The sequence below is a fragment of the Pieris rapae genome, chromosome 16 (genome assembly GCF_905147795.1).
Source record: "Pieris rapae chromosome 16, ilPieRapa1.1, whole genome shotgun sequence".
Lineage (NCBI taxonomy): Eukaryota > Metazoa > Arthropoda > Insecta > Lepidoptera > Pieridae > Pieris > Pieris rapae.
Window position 1 is genome coordinate 1073625 of NC_059524.1, and position 18507 is coordinate 1092131.

The following is an 18507-nucleotide window of genomic DNA, read 5'->3' on the forward strand; positions in this document are numbered from 1 at the left end:
TACTATGAAGATATATTTATTGTATTTGTATTTGTAGAAGAAATATTTTTTGTTACATAGAATATCATTTATGTGACATAATCTGTGCATTATTTATTCTAAGTTGTTAGTTGCTTTTCGTATATTATCCAACATATAATATATTATATATTCGAGCCATAAATGCCACGTGAATTATTAGTCAATGAGTCTGGGTAAAGACAAAGGTTAATTACCCTCACACTAATTGTGTGAGGGCAAATATGGCACAAACAAACCAATATATCGTAACCGTTACCACAGTTAACGAACCTGAGTCACTGACATGGAAGATTAACAAATGCGTAAACCGTAACATGTTAGGATTTCTCCATATGTAATTGTTTTCATTTGTTAAACTTATTTTCTAAGCACCTATGGAAATGATACCAAATATATAAGATTTGTATGTGAAAGTTGTAATTGTAATTCTAGAACATTTATTGCTTCCAAAAGCACTTTGACACATGCGAGGTTATCAACTGAACATTCGTTTTCATTTCGCATCACTGTATTTCTGTAGACTCGTAACATATGGAAAATGGAAATTCAGACGTGCCGAATCACGTAGAGTCAGAGAATTCTGTTGGCTTTCGTATAATGTACCAATGTCTTTTAATTGATTTTCTGATTGCTTCAGACATTCACATTCATTTGCTTCAGAAAACACGTTTAACACATATAAACAAATATTTTAATCTATATAGAACATGAACTTTGATATAACAGCTATTTGCTGTATGGACAAATATATACAAACAATAGATACTAAAAAAATATGCAATGCAGTATCACATACAAAGTTTAAACTGATAACATCCATTTTGAAGTAATCACAGTGAAACGCATCTAAGATGCAATAAATATCTTAATATATATATTTCTTGTGTGCGTGTGTATGTGACTGAACTCCTCTTAAACGACTGGACCGATTTAGACGATTTTTTTTTTGTGTGTGTTCAAGGGGATCTGGGAATGGTTTAGATTCACAATTTTGTCCGCTGGACAATGTTTTTTTAATTAATTTTCAATTTATTAGTTGTTGTTGATTTTGGAATGTTTTACATTGGATCCGACAGACGGCGCTACCATCGCAGTGTCAAATTTTAAATAATATTCGAATTTTAATTTTAGTCTGTCCCGAAATTTAAAAAAAGTTTTGTTATCATTGTGTTATATCGTGTGTGACCATGTGCTGGATCGTTAGATATTGTCATAACATTTGAATAATAATTTTCATCAAAATGGCTTATTAAAAATTGAAATTTTGAAATTAAAGACGTGTAGACAGGACAACGTCTGTCGGATCCGCTAGTAATAGTATAATAGTGGCAATAGAACACTTTATCTTGAATATATGAAACTTGATTTTGTTATTGAAACTTTGAACATGATAGTTGTATTCAGAATCCAATTAACGATAAATTTTAGTAAATTTACAAATACCTGCAGTATCACTTCGTTATCCGTCGTTCTAGCTGAGCGTATCATAAGACAGTTTTTGCCGCGCAACACCACTATATGGAACCAGCCCACTGAAATATTTTCGCACCAATTCGAATTCCTTTCAGGTAGGAGCCTACAAATTCTTAAAAGCAAACAATTCGTTCCAAGTTATATGAAAAAACACAAAATCTATCCAGTTATAAATAAAATCTACAACGAATCCATGTTATGTTGCTATAAAATGACAGTTGACAATATTTTTGATGAATTACATATTTTTATTTTAGTAATCGGATTTTCTCTAAGTAAGCTATTGAAGGTTCGCTACATTACAATAATTTAATATTGGAAATTGAATCAAGCATGTCCTTAGAGATACGAGTCGTTCCGAAATTGAATTCCATGTACGTGACTGATAGTTTAATTGAAATATTGGGTCTGATTTTGACTTAAATAATAGTCAACCTGACTATTATATTTTATTATATCAAATGAAAAACGTAATTCTAGTCAATCCTTATTTGTAAGAATTTCATCTCGTGTAAAAGCCTCCTACGGACTTTTTGACGTACTAGTACAGAGAGTTTATTGCAAGTTCTTCTCTTCCGTTTTATGTCCTTGACCTGAGACCTGGAAATATACAATTTAGTTTATATTTCTATTTTAACGTTCAAAAGTGTACATTGTGTTAATTATAAGAATAAATGATTTTGATTTTTTCTTACCATTTTTCTCTATCCTTCGCCATGTAATGAATTCGAAGTTGACGGAGAAATTAATGCCAGTTGTTCTCAATCGTTTGCCCTTGATTTAGAACTGCATGTAACCGTCAATTCACAACTAAAATAATTTATAAGGGTACATTCAATTAACTATATGAATAATTTTTATTTTGTTTTGATTTTCGATACATCTGATATATATGTATTTTAACAAATTATTCAACTGTTACTTCTTATAACAGCGCAAATAAAAAAATATCTGAAGGGAGCCTAAGGTGTGAAATTAGCATGTTAAAGAACGTGCCATGTAAAACACAGCCGAGCCTAATTTAGACAAAAGTTAAGAATGTTAATTAAAAAAATATAAATTCTAACGAGAGCTGGCATTCTCATTGCTATTGACTATTAAAGTAGTCCTTTACTTATAATGGGCCTTACATGCAATAATTTAGCTAAACGTGTGTTTATCTAAGTGTACTTATATCCGTTCAGTTGACTAAATCTTAGTAATACGTTTAGCTGATATTGATGAAAACACTTTTGAAGCAATTAGTTTATCAATGACCTAATATTCTGTAAGATAATTAAAACTACATAATTTTTATAAATATTGTTAATTTCAAAAAGTGTAGTAGAAATACTGCAGCTACAGTATTATCTAATAATACAAAATGAAAAAAAACATTATTAAGCTAAATTTAGCCAAAATACTTTATTTCAATTTAATTAGTAAAATGCCTAGTAATTTTGAGGTGGTATTTAATATCTAGTTTTTTTTTTTAGTATAGGCATAGTACCTTAAGAGTGCGACCCTAAACTGATGCTTTCTTATCATGGCTAAAGATATCAAGAAACCGGTATGTCTCAAATCCACAAATCGATGAGCAGTGTCTTGTGAAGACTGATACTCGTCTATGAAATAGAAATGACCGAAGATGTCGAGACTCATATAGAGCTCGGAATAATATTAGTATTTTTAAATATCTTCAGAGGATATATGACCTTCTTGTGAAATGAACTTTGGACTTCGTAAATCGATAAATGCCAAGTGCCTTCATAAACCTTTTGTCGACTGAAGTGTCACTCGATATTTCCCACATGTCCTTAATATAAAATTATATTAAGAGATTATTCTTGGTTTTAGTAAAAAATATTGATTGTCATTTGTTTGTTTTTGATGTTTTTTTTTTAAATCTGAAATCAAAAATCTTTTTAAAGACTGAGACATTGAAGTTAAATCTTTCAGCGTTCGAACAAGTGCTAATTGTGTACTTGAAACGTTCTCCAGGGGTTCAAACAAAACACGGTTCAGCGTTACATTTAACTATTATGCTAAGCTGTCGTTCGCATTTATTTATTTAGCTTAAGTATATCCGAACAAATTCGACTAAGGGTCAGAAAAAGAACATACCAACTCTTAAAAGGTCTGCAACGCAATTGTGAGCTCTCAACTATTTTAAAATTATTAGTTAAAAAGCCACTCGCAAACCTTGGTCTGTCAAGTAGATGATCAGTTTTATGTTCCTGGCACACACTTTTCACTTTTTGATCGAAGGTTTCACGATGTTTCCAATATCTTCCAAATTATTTAATAAATTGTTGATTCTACATTTTTTTGTTAGTATATTGGTATTATGTCCATTAAAAAATAAAAAATATTGTGAAACATTTGATTGCAACAAACCTATTTTGGAACAGGTGCAAATCGTGTTACATACTCATCAACAACTTCATCATCAATATAACAATCGAAGAGAGTGCCTACGTCTGATAGTATTCTCGGGGTGAATAGTCATACTCCTGATTTAGTCAATTGCTATGAGACGAATGACTGCAATGTCACTATTAAGAGAGTATACTATCGGGGTGTAACTCCAACGATTTTGAAAATCGTCACGCTTTAGAAACTAAGAAAGCCTGAGTAAGTAACATGTACGGCATTGGCTCGTACAGTCATCATCATGTAGTGAAGTCGGTACAGAATCTCACTCAACCAGCTTATCATAATTAACACATAAAACATTTAAATTTTTATTCATATGACCCAGGTCCGACCGCAAACCAATTAACATTGCTATTGAAACGTCATATGCAAATATAAAGCCTTTATCAGAATATATTTTTTAATTTTGCAATTAATTTTATATAACTAGGATTATTAACGTGAATTTCGATTTAGTATCAGGATTTACGGGTTTTACTAGTTATCTTAGATTATCTAGAATCTTAGAATGGATTCTCGGGTTCGATCACCGGGTTAATATAAATTTGTCTAATTATATAATCCTAAATTATGATTTAATATTATTTTCTCAATCTTCCACAGTCCATTTCACAAGTATGTTTCCTTTGCGAACTAGCGAACTGTGGAATCGACTCCCGGTGGGGTCTTCCCTGAGAGATACGACCTCCAACTATTCAAAATTCGAGCGTACTCCTCCCTCAGAGGCCGACAAAATTGGGTGTCTATGTGCTGCGATGACTGCCCTATTTGGGCGTCCAGCCGGCTCATTTGTATATTATATAAAAAGGAGCCTAAATTAATAAAAAAAGCCCGGCAACGTACTCGCGCGTCCACTGAGATTAATTAATGTCCACGGGTAGCGGTATCATTTAACATCAAGTCCACCTGCACGATTGCCCCATGTTCTATACAGCTTCAAATAAAATCGAATGTCACGGTGAATCCAATTTTAATTTTCTTCTCAAATTTGAAGTTATAAGAGTCTTCGGTTAATTTGTGAAATAAATTTCTCGCTTCATTTGACTTCTTGGCAGTTTATGAAAAGTTGAGAAATACTTTACGACTTGGAGATTTCATGATTGTTAAGTGTGACGTCATACTTTTTTGGGTCTGATATTGTATGATTTTCCATAATATATTCGAGAAAAATTGATAAGATCATTAGTCTTATCTAGGCTAGAATCTGAGCAGGTAATTGTAATTTTACAATTAGTAGGAATAAACTGATTAAGATAAAAATAAATAAATCAGTGGCGCTACAATCTCTTAAGATCCTTGCCTCAGATTTCTGAATTTGTGTCATGATCATTTTTAAATGTAATAGGCAAGTACGTGATCAGCCTCCAGTGCCTGACACACGTCGTCGACTTTTTGGGTCTAAGACATGTTGATTTCCTCCCGATGTTTTCCTTCACCGTTCGAGCAAATGTTAAATGCGCAAATAGAAAGAAACTCCATTGGTGCACAGCCGGGAATCGAACTTACGACCTCAGGTATGAGAGTCGCACGTTGAAGCTACTAGGCTAACACTGCTCTAACTGATTAAAATACTTGTAAACACAACAACAAAGAGAGGGCAAACGGGCAGGAGGCTCACCTGATCTAGTGATTCCGCCGCTCATGGACACTCTCAACGCCAGAGATTGTTATTTATAAGCCTCGAAAATCTAGGTTCAAATCAAATAACTGCATTTATATGTACTATAGTAATAATTCTGTTTGAAAATTCGCCTTGAGAAAATTTCATACTAACAGTTCATAATAAAGACATTTTAAAATGCGAAATTTACCGAGGGACAACAATTACGGAAATATCGTTGGGGCACAAATTACTGTGAACAAGCTGGAAATGTTAAAATTACTTTTTATATGAGCAGCAATTTTTCTTTTGCTCTTTGAAAATTTGTCGTTGTGAAAATTATATTTCTAATGAGTTTTTCTATTATAATTATAATTTCGAGGTCCTTCTGCCCATGTTTCTTATAAGTGGGGTTTAATCAAATTAGCTAGTTTATTATGCATATTTTTAAGGTAAAAAAATATAAATAAAAGTAACTAACATAGCCAATATAACATATAATCATAACGGTTTCGAAAGCATTTGAAGATCTATATTGATGACTAATTACTGAATTAATCAGCGTCGAGATAGGATATTGGAAATTGAATTTAGATCGTGGGATTAGCATGCTTAAGTTAATTGATTTCTTCTCATGTTCAAATGTTATTAGTTTTAATTTTTAGTTTTAATAACAAGCCGTTTACAATTATAATATATCAGTAAAATTATTATAATTTACTAATATAGGGTTCATAGTATGTATATATTTATATATATACTGTTGTATATGTAAATTACTATATAATATAATACAATTTAATAATACGCGCTAAGACTGTATACTCATAAGTAGGGAATATTAATGCTGATCTCGCAAGTTCCCGATCCCGCGAGGTCTCCTGGCATTTTTCGAGATAAATCCCTAAGCAAACCATGTCAAAATCTCTTCGAATAAACGAGATTAAGTGGAAGTAATATAAAAAAAGTTAATTCTCTCGAGCAACAAAAGTATCGGATGGAGTGTCAAATAAATGCAACGGCATCGTTGTTATAATTTAAAATATCTATAAGATGACTGACATAAGATTTCGCTTATCAGACTAACTCGCAACAGATCTTCTTAAGAAGCCTTAATTGCTCCTAAATATCTAGATATTGAGTAGTATAGGGCCTTTGTTTATCTTAGGATAGGTAGGTTATTCTGGAAATAACTCTGCACCACTGCGAAAAATTGTATTCTTATAAGTAATGAATTAGTTTCATGATTTTGTATAAGTAATAAGTTTATAATAAAAACCTTAGCCACAGCAACGCTTGGCCGAGTCTGCTAGTTTATATATAAAGAAAGATCAGTTCAATGCAATAAACGCAATAAGTGATGTGTAAAGTTTATCTTTATACTGTTTAGATAAAATATTTTTGTTACATTTCGTACAATTTTTAAATTCCGTGCCAGTTTTCTCTAGCTTTAAAAAGATTCAAAAGAATGTTATCTGCTGCTAAATTTCCATATGCATAATGTGGAGTTTTTATTGTTCCCCTTTGGTGTTCAGCTTCATGTTTAACCCTAGAAAGATAGTCTGCGTAAAATTTACGCATACGTTTTCGAAAAATTGCTCTCACTTTCTAATTAGCGCGAATCCATAGCTGTGCGTGTAGGACATTTCATTCGTCGTTGGGAGCTGCCACGTGCCGTAAGTGTCAATGAGGTAAGTGCCACCGATTTTGAAATATAACGACCGCGTGAGTCAAAATAACGCATGATTATCTTTATCGTGACTTTTATGATTTTGGCTTATATGACAGTTTTATTGTGTTTCGTAACTTTTAATACTTCATATCATAACTAATATTGTTATTTCATTTTTAAAGATATTGAGGCAAATATATAACACAATGGGGAGTACCAATTTAAATGAACACGAAATCCTGGCCGCTCTTATGCAAAGTGATGATGCTTCCGTGTGAGGACACCGACAGTAAAGTAGCGGACCACGACAGTGAAGATGAAGTGCAGAGTAACACAGAAGAAGGGTTTGTAGACGAGATACAAGAAGAACAGCCGACACCAAGCGGAAGTAATATCTTAGAAGAGCAAAGCAGTACTGCGCAACCAGTCTCCACATCGGCCTTTCGTAGGATCGTAGCCTTGCAACAGAGGACAATTGGTTTACCTCAATCCCTTTGGCAACAAGCTTGCTCCAAGAATCTTATAAGTTAACCATTGTGGGAACCATACGATCAAACACCGTGAGATACCGGAAGAGCTAAAAAACAGTCCCTCCAGGCTAGTGGGGACATCGATGTTTTGTTTTGACGGACCCCTTACTCTCGTCTCCTACAAACCGAAACCGGCAAAAATGGTTTATTTGTTATCATCTTGTGAGGAGAATGCTACTCTCAACGAAGCTACTGGCAAACCAGAAATGAGAATATATTATAATCAAACAAAAGGTGGCGTTGACACGCTAGACCAAATGTGTTCTCTGATGTCCTGTAATAGAAAGACAAATAGATGGCCTATGGCTTTATTTTATGGAATTTGCCTGCCTTAACATTGCCTGCATTAATGCATATGTAAGTTACAGCCATAATGTTAATCGTAAAGGAGAAAATCCTCTGAGTCGCAAAAGATTTATGAAAAATCTTAGCTTGGGACTGTCTTCTTTGTTTATACGTAGACGTTTAGAAGTACCTACTTTGAAGAGATATTTGCGAGATAAAATCTCTGATATGTTGCCAATTAAAGTGCCTGTTACATCCGAAGACTATAGCAATGAGCCAGTAGCAAAAAAAAAGGATTTATTGTTCTTTTTGCCCTTCTAAAAAAAGGAGAAAGGCAAATGCGTCCTGCAAAAAATGTAAAAAAGTTTTATGTTGTGAGCATAATACTGATATGTGCCAAAGCTGTTTGTAACTTACTTTTATGTAAATGTATGTTCCTAAATTATAAGAAAAGCTTACTGTTGATTTTCTACTTAAAATGAGTCTGATTATTAGAATAAAAAATAAGTTTTCATTAGGAAGAGTAAGTGTTATACTAATTTATTGACTTATAGGAGACGTTTAAAGTTTTGTTTATTTTTTAAATACAAATAAAGAAGTTTAACAAATTATCTGCATTATTAATTAATTTAATATATGAGTATATATAATAACATAGAATTCATTAAAATAAACTATTAAACGTAAACCTACAACTAATTCAAATTCATGCGTAAATTTTACGCATGATTATCTTTTCCGTATTACAAAATATGATTATCTTTCTAGGGTTAAAAGTAATATTAAAAAGGAAATTAAGTTGGTATTATAAATCTTAATATATATATTTCTTGTGTGCGTCTGTATGTGACTGAACTCCTCCTAAACGACTGGACCGATTTAGACGAAATTTTTTGTGTGTGTTCAAGGGGATCTGGGAATGGTTTAGATTCACAATTTTGTCCGCTGGACAATGTTTTTTTAATTAATTTTCAATTTATTAGTTGTTGTTGATTTTGGAATGTTTTACATTGGATCCGACAGACGGCGCTACCATCGCAGTGTCAAATTTTAAATAATATTCGAATTTTAATTTTAGTCTGTCCTGAAATTTAAAAAAAGTTTTGTTATCATTGTGTTATATCGTGTGTGACCATGTGCTGGATCGTTAGATATTGTCATAACATTTGAATAATAATTTTCATCAAAATGGCTTATTAAAAATTTAAATTTTGAAATTAAAGACGTGTAGACAGGACACCGTCTGTCGGATCCACTAGTATTGTATAAATTTATCTGAAATGTTTTGTTATGAGTTTGAACCCATGAACTGGTATTGTTTTGATTTATTCTCACCGTTGTTTGGCAAATAGAACCATAACATTTTACTAACATAGATGTGAATAGTTGAAATAGCTTTAATTAATTAGTATTTTTAGAAACCGAAAAACTCGTTTCATAGTTTTAGTAATAAACTACTTAACAGTTCTTTTTGGAAATGCCTGTGCTTAGTACTTAAACTATCACAGCGAACACAAATTATATTCATCAGTATTCCAAACTATTTCCGAACCAATTTGACTCTTCAAGAAAATAGCGTACTAATTCTTAAAACAAACTTGCTAGCTTTTTGTCAATGCGAGTGTCCATGGGCGGCGGGTATCACTTTACATCAAGTAAGCCTTCTGCCCATTATCCTCCTATCACGTCAAAGAATGAAGGGCAGGTATAGTGTGATTTTGTGGGTGAAAGGAAGAGTAATAATAATAATTACTATAATTATCATATGAAGGAAACACGATTATATCTGTCTTCTGGCTACGGGGATTGCAATTTTTTTACTTTATAAGACTACAAAAATTTAAGATATTATATCAGCATTCAGCTATAATTTTTCTATTCCATTTACTATATATTTGGTGCAGTAACGATATAATAAACTCACATTAGCCGTTAGTATTATTTTTATTACTCGCATAAACTTGGCGATTAAAATTGCCAGTTCTTCTCTACCGTTTTACGCCCTAGATTTGAAAAGTGGCAGTAAATTTATAATTAGAAGCAATTAATGTATTTGTTTTGACGTTCGTAGTGTACGCTGTGAAAATAAATGAATTTTGACTTTGACTAAAGACGATATTAATCAAACAAAGATACATACATACCCTGGTACCCCGTTACCGCCAGCACAAACTAAAGAAATTATAATTAAGTTTCTTGGTGGGAGACAAAACCTACCCAAAGCCGTATTTAAGTAATTATCTTTGTCAATTACGGTGTAACCAAGCATAGGTTCACCTTGCATATCACTACATAGTATAAAACAAATTCGCTTTCTCTGTCCCTATGTCCCTTTGTATGCTTAAATCTTTGAAACTACGCAACGGATTTAGATGCGGTTTTTTTAATAGATAGAGTGATACAAGAGGGAGGTTTATATGTATATAATAACATCCATTAAATAGTGGAGAAGTACTGTTATTTTTGAGGTTCTAATGTGATGTCGTAAATAATTACATCTTTTCCGCTGCAAACGCAGGGTTAACCCTACGAGTTTTATCAAAATAATGCACTTAGTGCATTATGCACTAAGTATTGTACACATTGAAAAGGTCTATAGAAAAGTCCGTGGTGGTATATGTCTATCTCTTGTGGATAACCCACATTTTTATATACAACGTTCACAGATCTTCTGTAGTGTATTTAGTATCAGCATTGCACCCGTGCGAAGCCGGGGCGGGTCGCTAGTAATGTTATATTTTGGGAAATGCATATTCGTGACGTTATCACTTCAAGTAGTCCTTGGGTATTTCAAAATTTATTACTGTGCCGTTAACACATTACATTCTCAGACACACACGTACATTCTCGTCCTTAAACGGCAATTATTTAATGCCAGCCAAAGTGTAGAACTAGCCTACCAAAGACAACTTTTCTACTTTGCGTATATAATTTATTCTTTTTCAGATGGTCTCACGGTCTACTCTTCCACCAAGCTGTTGTGGATTGCGCACGTGCTGCTATTTTACTACCACTTGGAATCGCCGTGTTTAGATGTCAGCCTGTATACAAATGCTCATTGGTAGAGACCGCTTTTCTTTTATTGGTGAGTGTTAAATAGATTTTCGCAAATTTTCATTGTAATCTCGTAAATCACAGATATGGGATTTTCAACATAAAATTATAGTTTAATTGATTCACACAAGATTTAAAATTAAAATCTTTGTCCAAGTTCACACTTCTTCTTCTTATTCAAGTGCCTCTCCATTACTGGAGGTTGGCCGTCAGTTTTCTGAAACGCGTAATGGAGTAAGTTCACACTTACTCCATTCTAACTAATTGCTACAATTAAATTTTACCTCCATTTGGTTCAATAAACAATAAAAATCAAACAAAAACTCAACCAATTTCTTAATGACACTAGATCTAGCGTTTAAGATACAGGCTAGGCGTAGGTTAAACGCTAGTGTTCATAGATGTATATTATGTACAAGGGTTACCACAGTGAATATTTTATATAGAATGTAATGTTTGTTTTGAGTCAAATAAAGTAAATTTTTATTTATTATTATTATTTTTTACCTGTGTTTGAGCGACGTTCCGTTGATTTGTGATCGATCTTGGTCAAATTTCTATATAACCGACACATAAAAAAAATAATACCACAAAATATTTTTCATTAGCGAGGTTTATTTTCATCTGTGTTGCATAATCATACAGTTTATATTAAGAAATAATAGGACGGTATTATGTCTGTGATGTTTGGAAGTACGCCAAGGTAAGATCTTGAATTACGTTCAAGAACTGCTTAGAGCATACAACTTTGGGCTATTAACCAGACATTATTCATACGCTAATCATGTAAGTTTAAAATATTTTGCTAAACTTAAAAATGAATATACCAAATACATCGTATAAAACATTAAAAATATGTTGCTCCGTACGGCATGGTAGGTATATATTTTCAGGTATATTTAATATTTTCATGGCAGGAATCTCCTATTCGTCAACATAAATATTATTTTGCCGAAATGTTTTTGTCTTACTTCCCTTGGAGTTTACACAAGTTTCGTTTTGTATCTTGCTTGCAGCACTTTCATACAGATATTTAAAATCAAAGTCACTGTTTAATACTATTACAAAAACTAAATCAGATGGAAACTTTTAAAAACAATGTATATTGCCTAAACTGAGAGTATTTGGTAAAACAAGCACAGAACAAAAAGTATAATTTAAGTTTAAGTGTAAAATCATACAAGCGATTACTGTTTTATTGTATAGTGCATTGTTTATATATAATACCAAAAAACCTTTTTAATTTAATTACTTGTGTACATTATCTTAAGTTTTGATTTGATTTAATTTTAGTTATATTGCATGTTATTTTGAGTTTCTTTTTGTTAATTAATTATGCACTTATACATTACTCTCTGTATGTGTTGCTTTTTGTATTGTTCCATATTAAGATTGCCAGGAAGAAATCGCTTGTTAGCAAATAACTAATGAAACCTATATATAGCATAATAAATAAATAAATATTCACCAAATTTTACAAAAAATTCTCTGTGGTCTGCTGTCCGTCAAAACCCAGCACAGATATTGTCTCCAACGATTTAGTTAGATTTTCCATTAAATCTAAAAATAACGTTATATTGAAGTATCAATCGTTATTACTTTAGTTATCTTAAAATTTTAATAGTTTGAGATCTATTAAAATTTGTAAGTTATTTTACGTAAATTATCTCATATGAGCTTGCAACTTCAAGCAAAACTTACTCTGAGTACTACCGATACTTGTTAATAGTTAATACTCACATAAAAGTTTATGAAGCATAAGATAACTGTTATCATTTTCCAATAGCACCGAGAACTGGGATTAAATCTGTGGTATATAATGGAGATACAAGTTAAGTTTTAAATTTTATTGTCTAATTTCAGGAATTTTGCGGTAACATAAAGAAGTGACACGATCTATGATTGAGGCCGCATTATTTAACTGAGATGAGCTTTAATGCCACACATAACCACGGTTCCATTCCACGGTCCACTGTCCGCTTTACGAGATATTTTATTTTGCGAACTTGCGAACTGTTAAGTCAACTTCCGGTAGATACAGCCTCCAAGTCCCTTAAAGGTCGTATGCGCTACTATGAGTGTGCATGGTCTGCGAAGACAGTCCTTTTTTAGGCATCCCGTAGGCTCGTTCGCAGCAATAATGATGTTCATTTCTGTTTCGCGTGTCGTTCATAGCGTTAGGACTCTAATCTTACCATAAGACTACGTTATCATTTAAAAAAAAAATCCCTCCATATTTCACGAATTTTCTTGTAAATTGTGTGAAAATATAGCCTTACCGTAACTAAGATGCTGTAGCTAAGACTGAATCGCAATGCGGGTGAATTGGCATCGTGCCATTATCGTTTCTACACTGATACGTGATCGACATCTTTACAAGAGATATTTCTGTATCATCTAGAATATTTCTATATCTGGTAACTTCATCTTCAGTATGAGAGAACCCTTCGGAATTTTATTAATATCATCACGGATTTATTAAAGCTGCCTAGAATAGCCTGGAGAGACATCTGAGGGGAGAAAAATCGTTGCTCTGCAAATGTAGTATTGGAGGTGGTTGCTTAGGATACCTTAGACAGCTAACGATAAGTGTCTATGTGCTTTACAGGTAAAAATCAACATCAACACTTTGTTACCAACGCATTTTAGATTTTTTGGACACGTAACACACAGAGATCCAGAAAGTTTAGAAAAACTTATCGCATCTAGCAGAGTTGTGGGCACCAGACCGTATGGCCGATCTCCTATAGCTGGACCAATCAAGTAAAAGTTCTAACATGTTTTAACATCACCTAGGCGCAAAGGCTTGCCAAAGACGGGAGTGTGGAGGAAATTCTGCAACTAACATGACCTTCAGAAAATAGGAATAGTTGGAATATTGATTGATCAAATTGTATTAATAGTTATGTGAAATAAGGATTAAGATTCGCACTCTTTACCATCTCTAATGTTTGTCTTAGGTATAAATAAAAGTTATATTTGTGAATAAGTTTTTTTTAATGAACCTTGGGCTCTTTTGGCAACTAGCACAAGAGAGTCTCCTGCGAGAGTCAGACCACGGCTTGGGCCAGCGGGGTGGTTAAAAGAGCAGGAGCTCTTCAGGCGATTGACTGGAAGAAGGTCACTGGAGTGAGAAAAATACGAAGTAAAGGTCTTCTTCCGCAGTGAAGGAAGTGTTATACCCTAATCTGATGTTACCCCTGATGAGTAAGATTGGATCATCTGGATCCGTTGGAACATGTCAGGCCTTTTCAGTAAGGCAATGAAGTCACTATCTCTGTTTTGAATTTATAAGCGCTTGTTTACTACTAATAAGTTGAATTTTATTTCGATTTCACTCTGAATGATTTATAACGAAAATTTCTTAAAAAGTTTTATACCGTTCTCTTAAGATTCGCTGAATCTTAAACTCGGTTTAATTTGGACTTGAAGTGGAAATACTTAAGAGAAACTTTAATTATAGATCTAATTTGTAATTTATAGCGGGAATTACCCGAGCGGATTTTTTATTTTTCTCATTTATTAATGAATATTATTAACTTTTTTCTTATTGATATTCAAACATATTTAATAATATTTTGTTATTATATTATCCCTAAAGTAATATATTCATAAAGATCCCATCAGTTTAATTGCATTATTTGAGGTCATGATGAAACACCAATTTACTATTTATTTATTTATTTCGTAATCCTACAGCTAACATTAATTATAATAAATAACAAACAATCGCACAATATATCCAGGGTTAAAATACATATAATTATTAAACAACAAAAAAGGTTTAAAAAATTACAAATTGAATACAAACAATAAAAATTCTTTATTACATGTAACTAAGTGGTACCTAATTTGTCTGTCTTGTGTGATGGTGTGAAAGTGTGGGTATGTAAGTGAGAGTGTGTATGTGGGTTGTAGTTGTTCTTTTAAGCATATTCCACGATTGCTAAAAACGTCAAAGCTTTAATAGTGATCGTTGTATGTCCGGGCTGCGCATATATCATGCGAGTCGATGTGAGGAAGCAAAAACAAAGTGTAATAACTAATCTGGATTTACTGATTTATTTTTAATATTTACAATCAGTCTCATACTGTCGCGTGTATTTATTAAAACGTGATTGAATAATCTTGGCTATAGTAAAGGACAGCTTAACAATGTATATCACTTAAGATCTGCATGCGTTCTTCATGATGTAGTACACGATACAGATCGTTTAACATTGTCGTTTAACATGTCGCTTGCAACTATACGTATAGTACTGTAGGGTAATGCAGACACATATATTTTGTACTGAGTTTCCTTTATAGTTAATCGTTATGTCCCTTAATCCAAAACCATAATTTTTTATTTATATGAGGTAAGTTGGAACATGGACGTAAATTGACGATTTTTAGTATAAATATTTTAAATTATAAATTTGTATTAAATCACATATATACTAAAAAATGATACTCTGAGAGCAGTAGGCTTTATCGCTAAGTTCCCTCTTCCAGGTGTCCTAAGAAATAACTTAAACTACCACAAAGCAGTGCAAAGGAGAAGAGTAAATTTAAATTAATTCAATCTATTAGGTTTATTTTAACTCTCTGTCCTATTCACACATAAGGTTTTATGCCATGCCTATAATATAGGCATGCCTTAAAAATACAAACAAAATATGTAATATTATTACATATTTTGTTTGTATTTTTACAATACTCTGTGCTCTCTTAACAGTCTGTTAGCAGAGGTTTTGTAGGCCGTCCGTTGAATTTAGCAAGATTTATTGCGGTTTATTATGTTTATGTTTCGATATCTGAGTAAATAATCTGAAAATAATTTATTTTTCTGTTTCCAACAGGTGACAGTATCAACAGTGAATATGCTGACAACGGTGCTGAACGACAGTCCTATATTTCCTGAAAACGAAGAGGAGCAGGCAGATCTGTCCGCACCATTGCTTATGGATAGTCCGCAGGTTTGAAAAATATTCATAGAAGTATTATAAAAGACACATTTGACAGACGGGCTAATTTTGTTCTGGTATTACCAGTTTTGATTCTAAAAAAATTCAGATATTATATATTATGTACATATATAGTTAACTAAATGGATCTACAATTTTTGTCACTTATCTAAACTAATTAAGGAATTATATTCTTCAAAACCTTTACCGAGATGGTTTTAATAGTAAATATATAGAATTATCCATGCCTAGAATTCATAAACGTCCCACGATTCTTCAAAATTTGTCTTACGAATATTTGAATTTTACATTTTCCGTTCGGCTGTGATTCTATAGATATTCTAGCATCGTTATTTTAATATCCAGAGATTTTTTGGCAGAGTAGGAACAAGATGAAATACTATTAAAGACATATTAACGTTTTCAGTGCGTTCTCTTCGGTACATTTATGATATGGTTCGCATCAATCACCATAAACTTGGGCCCGACATTTTTATCCGGGGCTTTAGCTGCCAGTGCTGGCTCCTACGGATCGTATGGGCCATCTCCATCGTGTCCCTTAGTTAGAGGACCCTTCAGGCATTACGTATTAAATGCTTTATGGATTGGAGTCAACGCCGTATGCGTTGGCCTAACACTTTTCCATTTAAAGAAATTACACCGAGATCTGACAAAGGTAAGGTTTCATTATGAATGTGTGTATTAATTATATAATGCCTCATTGGTTTAGTGGCTAGCATGTTTGACTGCAGATCATGTATACGGTTCGATTCCCGGGTGGGGCCAAAAATATATTTAGATTTTCTTAAGGAAAATTAGAAGTTTGAAGAGATCTTCTGGTGACGTAAGGGTATTATGATACTGCGGTCATGTTGGACATCCCTTTCATAGTATGAGAGTTATGGAGTAGAGTGCACACGTGTTTCTGCGTACATCCGTGCACCATATCTCCTGCGTGGCGAGTCTCAAAGACATAAGCCTATGCCGAACCTGGAGATGATACAAGTATTTTAATTCAATTAAAATACATGTATAAAAGCTAAGTTTTATTAGTGAATAGTTCAATCAACTGGCCAGAATTTGTTCACGATTGTGTAAATACCGGATTTATTGAACGGAGCGAGAAATATTTACGAGAACAACGTGATTTAATTTTTGGCTCGTAGAGCGGATCCGCCAATAGTTTTCGATTAATGTCACATTGTTATAAAGTCACACGGTATTGCGAAAAAAACATTCGTATTCTATTTTATGAATCCCGCGTATAGAATGACTAGGTTTTAAAACAAATTACATTTTACGATTAGGCTTATGAAAAGAACAATATTCTCCTAGAAGACTGTTAATATTATTTATGTATAAGTCCTTACAGCTACATATAGAATATACATACATATTACAGAACAAAACACTTAGACAATATACACAACTTAAACAGATTTTTTAAACAAAATACATAGGTATTACAAACAATGTAGGTTGTACAAACAGAAAATATAAGTCAAATAAGTACTTTATATAAATATAAAAGAAAGTCGTTTTAGTTTCACTACTTAGCTCAAAAACGGCTGAACCGATTTGAATGAAAATTGGTGGGAAGGTAACTTAAAACTGGAAGACGGACATAGGATACCCCATTTTAACCAGTTTCCGTGGGACGTTGTATAAAATGTGGAATAACAAAACACAATAAACAGAAAAAACAAATCGCAACCGACAGCTAAACGTACTGTTATCTATGGTTAAGTATGGTTGAAAATTTGACAATTAGAAGTTTTGTTGGTCGCTTGACGTGATTATATTGAGTTTCTATTAGCTTATTGTGTCGTTATTATCATTAACAATGCCACGACCAAGACAACCGAATCTTTCCCGATAAAGCCGTAACGCAAAAAATGGGTGGATTGATTTTGATAAGTGTTAAAGTGGATACGAGAACAGTTTAGATTAATTACAACTAGATATTTTTATATATTTGAAAAATTGTGTTTGAGGTGAGTGTACAGTACAACGTCTGTCTGGTCCACCAATTAACAATTTGAATGCTTAAATAATGGATACAAAGTAATAGCCGGAAACCAAAACTTTTTATGGCGAATGTTTATTCAGTATATACAGCACATTGGGTGCCGAATACTCGGATCCAAGGTTGGCAATGGTTTATAAAAATTAACGGGACGCTCACACGGATCCGAGTGGGTGGCACCGCAGCTATGACCCCGCTCCACTCGAATCAGAGAAAAGAGCACTTAATGTGTTAATAGATACAAAAACTGTATTTAAATATTAAACAAACAAAAAAATTATATTTTAAACAAACACTTAATTGTCACTGCTGGTAATTAAAGTCAAAGTCTTGCTATTGTTAATGTATAATATTTTTAAAACAACAGTTGATTGAACTAACGAAACCACGTCACCCATTGCTTTGGAGGCTGAAGAATGCATAGTTTCGTTTGAATTATCAAAAGACTAGACAAGCGATCAAATACAAAATATAATCAATTTTAT

The 18507-nt window shown here is 32.9% G+C and overlaps 1 protein-coding gene and 1 long non-coding RNA gene across 4 annotated transcripts in view; both read left to right on the plus strand.

Moving 5' to 3' along the window:
* The window catches only part of LOC111001211, a 44644-nt gene that overhangs the window by 20279 nt on the left and 5858 nt on the right, over nucleotides 1–18507 (plus strand). For all 3 annotated transcript variants that reach the window (XM_045631764.1, XM_045631766.1, XM_045631765.1), the window contains exons 4-6: nucleotides 10943–11081; nucleotides 15892–16008; nucleotides 16424–16672. In XM_045631764.1, the coding sequence (XP_045487720.1) occupies nucleotides 10943–11081; nucleotides 15892–16008; nucleotides 16424–16672 (505 nt within the window). The remainder of the gene's footprint in view (nucleotides 1–10942; nucleotides 11082–15891; nucleotides 16009–16423; nucleotides 16673–18507) is intronic.
* LOC123689883 lies at nucleotides 7155–7888 on the plus strand. The gene is made up of 2 exons (XR_006750755.1): nucleotides 7155–7200; nucleotides 7364–7888. It is a non-coding gene; the product is annotated as an uncharacterized LOC123689883 (long non-coding RNA).